At 32.6% G+C, this 12,315-nt stretch overlaps 2 protein-coding genes across 3 annotated transcripts; both read right to left on the bottom strand.

Moving 5' to 3' along the window:
* Nucleotides 1–26: 26 nt before the first annotated feature.
* Osi23 (DUF1676 domain-containing protein Osi23) lies at nt 27–5,920 on the bottom strand. Of its 2 annotated transcripts, XR_014435311.1 has the most exons (5): nt 5,870–5,920; nt 4,150–4,529; nt 3,232–3,374; nt 2,777–3,158; nt 27–103 (listed from the first exon to the last, which is right to left on the bottom strand). XR_014435311.1 is itself a non-coding variant. In XM_083079580.1 (4 exons), exons 2-4 carry the CDS (start codon nt 4,449–4,451, stop codon nt 2,872–2,874), a joined length of 732 nt encoding a protein of 243 aa, XP_082935706.1. In that variant the 5' UTR covers nt 4,452–4,529; nt 5,870–5,920; the 3' UTR covers nt 1,677–2,871. The 2 variants fall into 2 exon arrangements, 1 of the variants encoding a protein (XP_082935706.1); XM_083079580.1 differs by lacking the exon at nt 27–103 and having other exon boundaries at nt 1,677–3,158.
* A 510-nt stretch (nt 5,921–6,430) lies between these two features.
* Nucleotides 6,431–12,169, bottom strand: LOC145960221 (adenomatous polyposis coli protein). The gene is made up of 9 exons (XM_083079497.1): nt 12,055–12,169; nt 11,074–11,932; nt 10,809–10,953; nt 10,538–10,692; nt 10,069–10,408; nt 9,516–9,927; nt 8,975–9,232; nt 8,616–8,852; nt 6,431–8,391 (listed from the first exon to the last, which is right to left on the bottom strand). Exons 2-9 carry the CDS (start codon nt 11,918–11,920, stop codon nt 7,690–7,692), a joined length of 3,096 nt encoding a protein of 1,031 aa, XP_082935623.1. The 5' UTR covers nt 11,921–11,932; nt 12,055–12,169; the 3' UTR covers nt 6,431–7,689.
* Between the last annotated feature and the right edge of the window lie 146 nt (nt 12,170–12,315).

The following is a 12,315-nucleotide window of genomic DNA, read 5'->3' as shown; positions in this document are numbered from 1 at the left end:
AGGCGTGGGCGAGCGCATAGAGCACGATAATCATCCTATCTAGGGGGACAAAAGTATCCCACCTGGTTGTATGGTTGTTACGTATTCCCGCTGACGTTTCTCTCTTTAAAAAGTAAATTTTCGAAAATTAACTATTTATCCATTTAAATACTCACGTCACACATTTATTTATATCTCTAAAAGTCAATTTGTAAAATGTGTCTCTTATTTTTTATTTTCATTGTCGACAGCTTCGACGATCACAAGTGCCTTGTTATTTTTTCTAAATCAAAATTACCTTCATAGAAAAAAACTACACGCAAAAAAAAACTACTACGCTATGCATTCGTGTTCATTAATTTGGGATATCCTGAAAATCGGTACAATATAATTAAGAGCATGAATCAAAAACGTAAAATTAAAATAAAACTTGTTCGTACTCTAATCAATTATATGTTACGAAAAAAATGAAAGATTTAATTTAAGATATATATAGCTATAGATTCTTTCTCTCTTTTTTTAAACTTTAACAGCGAAAATTTGTTTTCCTTTTATTATTTTTTTATTTCTGTATCCAACTTTACTCGAATGTCAAAGGAACAACAATTATCGACGAGTTTTATTGCAATTGCTGAAAATCATTATTACGACTCTGCTCCAATATCAAATACCATGATGAATATTGTATCATTGAGCAGCGAGAAAAAGAGTGAAGAGGTTGATATTTTAAATATTCTGCAATATTTGTGTTTACAGCAACGTTCATTATCCGCGTATCGAAATACACGATCACCACGTGACGTTGAGGTCCGGCAGGATTCGCGTATGTCATTCTGTCAGCGAAATGGACATTAAATGATTGCTCCATTAGCACAACCTGGAGAAATTCATATATCGTCTCGACATCGCGACGTCTTGTCCGACTTTAATCTGAAAGCAGTAATTGAAATCGATGATAATGGCGAGGAGTTGTCGTCCGTGTGATTCAAGGTGATATCCTGTAAGCTTTACAAATGATTTTTTGTCTGTAATAATTTCCTTTTCCTCTCTCAAATTCCAACATATTATTATAATGTCATTAATGTTAATATAGAACGAGAGAATAGAAAATTATATAATTATATCAGCGAGTTCAATTTTTCAGCGTTTAATTTTTGATACAATCATATATACAGAAATATATATCTTATAAATATAAATATGCATATGTCAGTCTCTTAAATAATTTAAAGAGAGTAAGAAATCTTTCAAGATAATGATGAAAGACAGAAGAATGTTAGAAATGACAGAAGAAAATAAAAAATCTTAAATTAAAATATCATAGTAGAAATCATAGGTGAATGTATAATTGGAATTTTATATGTTATTAGATAACAATATTTAATCAAAATATTTAATGTACAAGAAATTAAAATAATTCTATAATCGACTTATGATATAAATAACGATGTAATAAATAATTAATAAATATTATATATTTTGTAATATATGATATGAAACGAATGGTTAACGATTGATCGAAAATTAGTTGTAGCGCGCAAAAGATAATTATATCGTATCCATATCAGATACATAAAATTTCAAATAAATAAAATTTGAACGTTTATGCCTTAAATTAAACTTTTTAAGAAAAATTCTTATATATAATTTGATATAATCACAGAAATATTGATACAAAGTTAACTAATAATCGCATGTTTATTCTTACGGATCTCTATCCTCTACATAATATGTAAAATACAGAAATAAAAATACAAGAAAATCGCAAGTAGCGATCAATATTTCAATATAGATCTTTTGCACGCGGTTGAGCCAAAGTATCTTATAAACGTTAAAACCACTCTACCTATTTAGATGTAAATCGTAGACATTGCGTATGCATGTCTGTTGTCTATAGAAGTTTATGAAGAGTGACGCGTCTTTATGTAACACTGAATAAATAAAAAAACTGCGATTTATCATCTGATAACTTTATCACATGTTCGAATTTAACAAACGGGAGATGGACGATCCTCGACATATGTAACTGTCTCCTCGATCATTGCATTCTACAGGGGAAATACAGTGAAATGATACGATCAGTTAATGAACATGGTTTTGATTGACGCATTATGATATACATGTACGTTCCTTCAAAATGATAATTTTCCTCCTAGATGCGCAAACAACAGTTCCTCGATCGACACGAGAATCGCGCGTGTCAGAACAAAACAATATTCGCGAGCGGATTTTTCATAATTAAATTAAATACGATTAAAACGATGGTCTTAAAGCGGAAACTGTAAATAACACAGTAAACATTTATCCAACAATAAATACAACCGCCGATTTGCAATTCTGCCGTGGTGGATTAATCGACACGTGGACATCAACGACCTGAAACACTTTCTATTATTGGCCTCTCGTGCGCGTGTGATCGCCAATTCGTTAAATTGGGAATAGAATCATTAAATTTAATCAATTAGAATTAACACCCTACTGAAATTCAGATTGGAAGAAAGACATTTCGCCCTCCTAAGATACTTGCCAAATCTGTCTTGGAGTATAGCTTCCAGAAATACATATTCTAATACATTATACTCGTATGCTGTATGTATAATTTCACATCTCAAATGAGGTTTGGAGAATATTTTTGCGTAATCGAAGAGCTCGTGGCAAAATGTGCGGCGATGGATAAAAAATATTTCGAAGGAGAAAATAGAGCACAAGAGATAACGTGTACGTGATTATTAATAAAATTCAAAGACTTTTCGCCATGAATAATTCAGAATTTTAGAAAATAATGCCGACTGCTTACGCTTTTATCCCTCATTTTATCGACGGGAATACAATGCGCATCATAAACCTCTTCTTGAATAATTCGTGTCTTCAAGATTCTTATTTGACGAAGAGTTAAGGATGCGGAGGCACGAAGAATTGATTCTCTTCCTCGGGGAGCACTTGATGGCTCCTGTCATGAACGTGGTATAATCCGTAGTTGATACCGCTCGTGGCTATCTTTTTCAAGCCCTGAATGCTGGACAATATAAGAGCCATTTTGGCGAGGATCAGAGCCTTGCCGCCCAGCACTGCGAGAAACTGAAAGCCCATCGGTACTAGGATCGAACCCATCAACAACAGGCCCATCATCATGAACGGTAGCAAGTGATGACGGTGACGACGTCGATGACGTCTTCTACCTGGGAATTTATAAAATTAACTGTAAACTAACTTTAAGCTCGATTGTTTCATAAAACTTGCGCTGTGACTCACTTTGAACGATATTATTGTTCGGATCAAGCTCGGACGATGCTGTGTTGAACATGTGTTCGATGTCAACTTTGAAAGCGTGAGTCCGCAAAACACGTGCCAATTGATTCCAAATGATTGTCGACCAGCTGGCGTTATCTTTCGATCTATCGGGAAAATTATCTCTGCTGAATCGTCGCACATGTTTTAATTGCAAATCTGATTTTATTTGCAACAATGATGTGCAATATATATGTAATAAATTCCTTAAAAATGCAATAATTTGTTTTCAATACAGTAAATTTTCGATGAAGAAAAAGGAGATGTTCATTTAATATCTTTTTCTTTATAACTTCCGAACTTGCATAATGTTCATCTTCCAAAAAACATATATAATTGTATCTGCGAATTAATTAACGATTTGGAAAGCCACACATATCGCTTAGTGATTTATAATACTATTTCAAATCCTTTTTTACTTGATTACACATTAATTTTATAATATGTTGCTTCGATTAGAAAGTATTTCTCTAATATGTTAGTCTAATACATAGTATTTTTATTGTATTCAATAATATTTATAACAAGCACTTTTTTCTCATATTTTTCCAATAGCATATAATTGAAAATAATTGAAAATTTTCGATACAGCGCTCTGAATGTTAAAGCACGCGATAGATAACACATTCTTTCGAAATTTAACAAGAATTCTAATATAACAAATATTACGAGCTGTTACAGGAGAAACCCTCCAATAAAATTCCAGCTCCCCTATCTCCCTGTTTAATGTATCTTTAGCCTTTGTCGGATAAATTCTATTTCTGACTACTACTCCTACCTGTTTCCCTGCTACAATCCCTGGCAATCCCGTAAAGTGTCCATATCATTCAACTTTTCTTTTAACTTGTTAAGCTCTTATATTATAAAGAGAGATCAACTCACTTAGATTCCCTCGTGTTGTTGTCGTCATTCGGACGAAATCGTATCAAATCGATTCCCTCGAATACCGGAATAATGTCATTGTCGAGGAAGGCATCCAGGGTGTCGACAATTCTCTGCTGCATGCATCCTTTAAAAATGTCCAATAATTCATCCTGGCCGGAACTGTTCCGGGACTCCGGCGAGCAATTTTGGAGTACAGACCGTAATCCGGAATACCATCTTGCTTTATCGTCACAACCGGCCCTTACGACCGCAATCAGTACGAGGGCAAGGACGTGGAAAGCACGAGGGTGCATCTGCATTTAAACGTGAGCCTCTCAGGACCGGTGATATCGATGTGGGTTAATGCTGCGTGGCTAATTTTTTTCTCTTTTTTCCTTCTACAAGGAGAATGTATCTCGTTAAAAACTCATTTCCTTTGAATTGTATACTTTCTTTAATGACTCTTTCGCCAATCGAGAAGCGATTTTTTTAAGCAAAGATGTCAAAACTAGCCAAAGAATATACAATTTAAAGATGTTCGTCTAATAAAAAACAGCTCTTGTATATTTATTTACATTTACAAGAAAGCTAACAATATAAACTAAATCTAGACAGAGAACTCAAATTAAAAAAAATATTTTGAATCCTTTTTGATTTCAATAAAAATATAAATTAAATTATAAAACGAATTATAAATTGATAATAAATTATATATTGATATATAAATATATTAAAATAATATATTGAAAATAAATTATAAATTGATAAATATATTAATTCATTTATATTTATAAATTTTTTATAAGTTTAATTTTATTATAAATTTAATTTTCTCTCTTATAATTATCGAAAATTATATTAATTCTTATATTAATTTTTTCATATATATTATTTTCATGAATAAAATATTTGATGAACGATATTATTAATTCTGAAACTGAAATTTAAATACAAAAAGAAATAAATTTTCAGACATAAATTCGATCAAATTCATTAAATAATGTTTACAGTGTTTACACGTGCTTCATTTATTTTATTTTTTCATCTCGATTGTCCACAAAGCAATTAGATCTATATTGTTATCATATTTTTTATCATTATACTTTTTTATGTATTTCCCTCTTCAGTTATTTACATATATGCGTATAAATTGTAAAGTATTGGGAAGTAACAATAGAAAATGAATAATGCAGCAATAAAATATATATTAAATAAATGTACTTTTTCAGGAAAATTTGGAAACGGAAGTATTGACATATTTTTAAAAATATCGGAAAATATACGTAAATATTTTCAAAATATTTTTGCAAAAAGCAAAATTGTAAGATAAAATATTATTTATTATTATTTAAAATTCTCTTTTATTTTTAATATAAATATATATATTTTATGATAAAAAAGAGAATATGAATCTGAATATTCAAATAAATATTTTATACTACTTTATCTCTAATTCTGTATTTTATATTATTCATATGTATATATATATATATATATATATATATATATATATATATATATATATATATATTTCTTTATTTAATTATTTTATATTTTTTCATATTTTTATATATTATATATAATTATATTTTTTCACTTTCCAATGAAAATATACCTTTAATGTATTTCAGATGGATAAAAAAAAATTTAAATAAGAGCGAGTGTGGAATTATAAAAAATATCACTCGTTAATCTGTGACATACTCTTCAAATTCACATAAATCATATAGATCTTTACCTGGAAAGATCGACACTCCTCCGGGGACCTCTTCGCCAACGGACACGTCGCGGTGCACTGCGGAATACGGTCGTGCGGGCGGTGCGTCGCGTACATTTATACGTGCAGAAAATAGACTAAGGTGCCGTGCAAGTGGTCATTACGAGTCATCGAAGGGCATCAAGGTAGCGGTCAAAAGGCGGCCGGACTTTACGCTCGACTGACCTCTCTTTGCAATCGTCCGCAAGAAGTGTGCTAGCACACTAGCACTGCCTACCTAATACGACAATCCGGACACTGCGATTTTCTTTCCGACAATGGAATTCGTCCGATTTCCGATAACCAATTTATCGTCTTTATATCGATGATTAACATAAATACTGCAACTTTATACAGAGGGCTTTTAAAAATTTTAGAGCACAAGTTCTGCGAAAAACAAGTAGTTGATAATTTAAAAAATTCATTGCAATTTCTAAATAGAAAAGTTGTAATTGTATAAGATTAAATTTTTATACATAATCTCTAAGAAATCGGTACAAACTGTGTTCCTTTATGTTTTTCGAGAAAAATATAAAGGAAGCATCAAGTCCATGCATTTATTTAAAAAATTATACAAATATATAGTTTCAATTTATAAAATATATATGTATACAATAAAAGTGAGAATGAACATTTTTATTATATAAAACAAATTCGATTAGGAATTCCATTGATCCAGCCTCGTCACTATATAAAATTTGATAATCTAAGATATTTCTCAACTAAGCGAGTACACGGTTCATCTCGTTAACTGTGCGTGACTTGGCGCAAAACACGCATGTCTCTTCAGCGTGAATATACAATAAGAAATTCGGAAGCTGAGACAATAGTTATATTGTTTTTGATATATTGATATAGCCTTTTAAAATATTTATAATATATAAAAGCATAGTAAAATATCAATATATACAAAATACATTTTAGAATAGATTATTCGGAATAAATATTTTTACTTTGATAGAAAAGTTATACAATAAAAAATGCAATATATGAATTAAATTTATATTAGATCTTGAATTTAAAAGTAGACGAGTTAACATTTCTAGTGCGTATAACGCTGCATATAATTCCGCATCTGCAATAGCAATTTACCAGTAATATCATACGTTTAGAATTTATATAATATATAACAATACATGTGTGTATGCGCGCGCGCGCGCGCGTAAATATCATTTAGTCTCTAAATTATAAACTCAGTCAATTTATAAGATGATAAACCTATAATAAAAGATAGTATAATGATATTTAAAGATAAAAGAGATACTGGAAGATACTGGAAGAAATTGCATTTAGAAATCAGTATTCAGCTGGAAATGCAATTATAAATTAATTTGACGTTGATAATATCGAGAGAATTATGACTAAAACCATATGCAAAAAAATGGCTTAATTATGTCACATAATGCGATTTAATCAATTTTACATAGATGAGTATGGATGTAACTAAAATTATTTTTTATGCAATAAATGTAACACACACCTAAATATGTAGTCCCACAAAACTTGTTAGTATATATGTATTATAAAATGTAAAAACTGCAAGAAACTCTTTTAATATCAATAATAACAATTTTAAAAATACTTATCATGATTACACGGTAATCATTTATGTTCTTATTAATTTAAAATTAATGGGATCTTTAGTTCCATTAAGCACCTTAAACACACAAGCGTGTGTATTTTATTAACATATAAAAATATTCAGTCTTTTTTAATATACAATATATATACATATCATCAGGCAGAGAGATTTAGAGAGAAATTCTATAATTTTGTCATGTATTTGCACGCATATATGTGCATTATGTTTTAAAAACGTAGGAATTATAACTGCACACTGAATAATTGTCCTCCGGTATCGGCTCACAATCATCATGTCCATTAGAAATTGCACTCTCACTAGGCTTCATTCCCTTAACGCGATACTTGTTTGTAGGCATACCGGAAGTGATACACAATTCCAGTAAGGCCCACTCCTGCGTAGAAATCCGCGTATCCGCCTTACTGATAGAGTTCACTGAACTGTGACGCAAAGGCACCGTGCTTTTACACGCATAATCATTGTTTTCCGTCTTACTGCAAGCCGGCGCACATTTTACAACACGAGATCGCGCAGGTACACAATGATTGTCGACGGAATTGCCGTTTTCACTCTCTGCGTGACGAAACGATGATCTGCGAGCACAATACGGCGAATTGTTTATTCTCTCACGTATACCGTTATCACAGTTTCTCAACATCTGACCGTGCTGTGCTACACTGCTGCTCGTGGTTCTCCCCGAGAAACCATTATGATTACCTGATACATTTCTAGTGTAACGCGTGTCTGCCGTGTTGACATTCACGGATTTGGACAATTGTGAGTGTAGCATAGCGCTCTTGGAGGAATAAGTCTTGTTTGTAAAGCAGGAAGATGGAGGGATTCCAAAACTCTTCGTAGTTTTCAGGCACGGCTCGGATTTTTTTATCGTAGACGTTACTGTCGAAGGCATAGAACTTAATGTCTAAAAAAATCATATCATATATCAGAAATATATGTAATAAATATTTATAATAAATGTTAGAAATATACTAAAAAGAGACACTATTTATTTTAGAAATAATATAAAATATATTGTCGAAGACATTCCATGTTTGAAATAGAAAAAGATTTTTCTTATAATTATATAGTGCAATTTTCAACATTTGTTTTAATGCTTGCAACATACTGTATACATAAACAACTCACTTTTGGCATCCCAGATCTAATACATTGTGCCAACATGATATCTTCCTCCTCTTCAGAAAGCCCAACATTTTCTTCGAAAGATAAACGTTTTTTCATTACATTCTTTCTTTGCTCTACATATCTTGACTGAAGAAATGCTGAAGAAGTGGAGGGCGTCTGTATTGTATTTATTACTCTAGGCTTTTCTGTGACTTGTGATAATGGCTGTTTGAGTGATGGTGATATGTTAAATCTTGCCTAAAACAAACTGTCTGATAAGGAAATATAATTTATAATAACTGATTGAAGTATACAACATTTTGTACGAATGGAATATTCTCTTTTCAGTTAAGAATTATAAAAAATTGACTAATAATAACTTTTGGCATTGCAGACTGTATGCATTCTGTTAAAATTGCTTCATCATCTGAATGATTCAAACTGTCATCAGAAAAGTCGTCTGGATGCCTCAATAATCCACCGCCTGGCGATTTAGGCCTTAATATGGGATTCTTATTCCCATGATTTGCTTCAACAGGCGAAGATGACGGAGTACCGCATATGTTGATTATATGTAATGTTTCCGGTTTTTTAACGAACGGGATGCTATTTGCTGGAGGTAGAGTTATTTGTCTCGCCTATAATAACAATATAAATAAGTTGCTTTAAATAATATAATGTATAATAGTATAATAATTTTAAATTTGCAGTGCAATAGTTTGGTTTCAGAATTACATGTTTTGTTTCTTTATAAATATATCTAAATAATGAAAGAGCAAAAAAACCAAGCCGAAATAATAAGAACTTGATTATTATAATTGAGCAATATAACACACTTGCCAAGTTTCATCAAATTCGATGGATTACAATTTCTAATCCTTTGCTTATAAAAAAAAGATATTCTATTAAAGAAATCAATACCTTAGGTATGCCCGATTGAATGCATTCATCCAATATTTTTTCATCCTCGCCTGAGAGATTGGAACTTTCATCAAATAAATCACTTCTGTGGCAATCAATCTCGGCTGATTGGTTGTCTGGCTCTATCTTCTCCACATCCTCTTGTACACTTGGCATCGAAAGCGCGGATAGATTGGATTGCGATCCTACCGGAGAGATATCGGCAGGCGTATCTTCCGTGCAATATACGTGTACGGTATCTGAAGCAACGATATCCACTGCAGTTCTATTCGTTTTCAAAGTACTGATAGGCGTTTCTACAGGAGTCGCAGGTGATTCTAATCTATTTGGAATAGAATTTCTCTGGTACGATACTAAGATATTCGGCGATTCCGATTGTGTAGATTCCTGAACTTTCAGGGACTGTCTATATCTGTAAATATATTTGTCAAAAATTACATAAGAAATTATGTTAAAAAAATGTAAGATCAAACATTAAATAACCAAGAAATCTTTATGATTTTTATATAAATATATTTATGAAAATTGTTTTATTTGATCTCTGGAACATTACCTATTAGTTTGCATTCCCATATTAATACAGGCAGCCAACATATCTTCGTCATCCTCATCGCCGTCGCTTATTTGTTCCTCTTTCTCTTTATTTTTTGAGCTGCTTATTGTCATATTAAGCATATCGGTCTCGAGTTTACAGACGTCTTTCTCATCTTCATCAGGTACTTTTTCCAATTTACAATACATCTTTGTATCATTAGATATTTTGACTTCATCATCAATTGTAAGGGAACTCAGACTTGTCGCACTAGAAAATTCAATTGGTGTCGATTCTTCCTTAAAAGTAGCAACCTCATCTTCAAAAACACTACTCATCGTGATTTGCGGTTTAGAAAATGCTGTAACAGATATAAAATTTAGGTAATCTTTTTAAGATTTAGATAAATATTTATATTATTATTATTAATGTTATTACTATTGTTTTATTAGTGATCAATAATATTATCAATACATTATCAATAACATACATAAATGCTGTCGAACTGATGATCTTACTGTCTCTTCTTGTAGTTTTGATACAAATTCTGTACTTTGAGTTTTATGATTTCGTGGACTAGGTAAAGCTGTCTGTGTGGGTGAATCTGGTAGTTCACTTGGTGAAACTATACCACTGGTCCTACGACTGAGAAAATAATAAAAAAATATATTACATTTTACATAATATTTTAAAATTAAAAATACACACAATAAATAAAGAACTAAAATTTATAAAGGTAGCATTTAAAATACACAATTTACCTAAAATCACTGATCACAGAACTACGATCATCATGAATTGAATGTTGCTCAAATCCACTCAATGAGCCAAGTGAACTACAGCGTGAAAACATTAAAGGAGTTTCTTCTGCATAATAATCTTGACCACTAAATGTTACCATTTTTCCTGAAACATATTATATATTTTCATATTACATTTGTGAATATATTTAACATACTGTTGTAAGATTTATATGAAAATATATCTTTTTCTCATTTTATTGTAAACTTGATATCCAATACAAACCTTCTTTATCCAACACACGTGGATTATTCTTGCGTTCAGATAGATTATTATTTCCTGAAGACAATTCTACTTGATTGTTATTCAATTTTACAGCACTGTGATCATCATTTTCCAGTTCTTCTTTATTCACGGAAGATGGCGAGTCTACTTTTGACATAACTCCTGGAACGTTAGTCTGAGAAGTCACTGCACTACTCAGGGAACTAAATGAATTGGCACGTGAAAAACCGTGCGACGTTTCCTCCTCATAATAACTTACTATCTTCTCTGGAGTCACCTGGCCAGGATTAAGAACCACAGTGTCCTTTGGATTTTCTTCTTCGAGTTCTTTCGTTAGACCATCCTGTTCATCACAGTCAGGCGTCTCGGGTTGTTTGATAAAGGACACAGGACTCTTCCTAACGATATCAATCGGCTTCTTCGGCATCTTCTTCGGGAGTTCGCTCTCCTTTACATCCTCGACTCGGAGATCCGACATGGAAGTGGCTGTGGAAAAATTGAAGGGTGTCTCGTAAGGGGTTCCCTCTGTGCAGTAAGTCTTGACCGTATCCTCTTGTCCACTGACAGGAAAATATTCGGCGCTCTGTTTCTCCTCCTCGTCAGTGTCGTCCTCGGCGTATCGTAAACTGTAATCTGTGGGTTGATCCAGATCGGTCTCGGCGTAGTCACCGAACAGGTCCACCTTGGAGTCGCGTTCACTGAACTCCTTCTTCGAGGCACGACGCGGTTGCTGCGCGCCCGGCTCGGCCAGGTGATTCTGCGACGGAGCATTTCTCTCGGTATACTTCTTGCTGTAATCGACCGGTTGATCGTTCACGTCCTCGTCGTACGCTTCCGCGTTGTCCATACTAAACGGATTCTGTGTGACAGCAGGATTAATTAATCTAGGCGCATCATTCAAGTCAAGATCCGATCACAAGAGCGTACGAAATAATTTGCTATGCTGGAATTATAATGATATTGCAATTCGAAAAAAAATACCAAAGATTGTCGCACAGCGGGAGTAAAAACTATAATGCTTTCTCTTCCCTTTGTCGTATCTTTGTTCGTTGACAGAATAGAGCAAGCTCCGTTATCTTCTCATAATACTCTAATGTCATGGGAGATGAAATGAGAAGAAGGCAATGTTGCGTAATTTAAACGTCAAAAGCTTATAGAGCGCGCCTGTCATCGATTGGACGCGACCAATCACATCGACCGATGCCTAGGGATTTTCTTCACTTGACCAATCGGTGATAAAGA

Source organism: Camponotus vicinus, unplaced genomic scaffold (genome assembly GCF_025532165.1).
Source record: "Camponotus vicinus isolate PSW18456_S1 unplaced genomic scaffold, iyCamVici1.0 SCAF_10, whole genome shotgun sequence".
Classification (NCBI taxonomy): domain Eukaryota; kingdom Metazoa; phylum Arthropoda; class Insecta; order Hymenoptera; family Formicidae; genus Camponotus; species Camponotus vicinus.
Note: the sequence above shows the minus strand (reverse complement) of the source record. Positions and strands in the feature narration are given on the sequence as shown.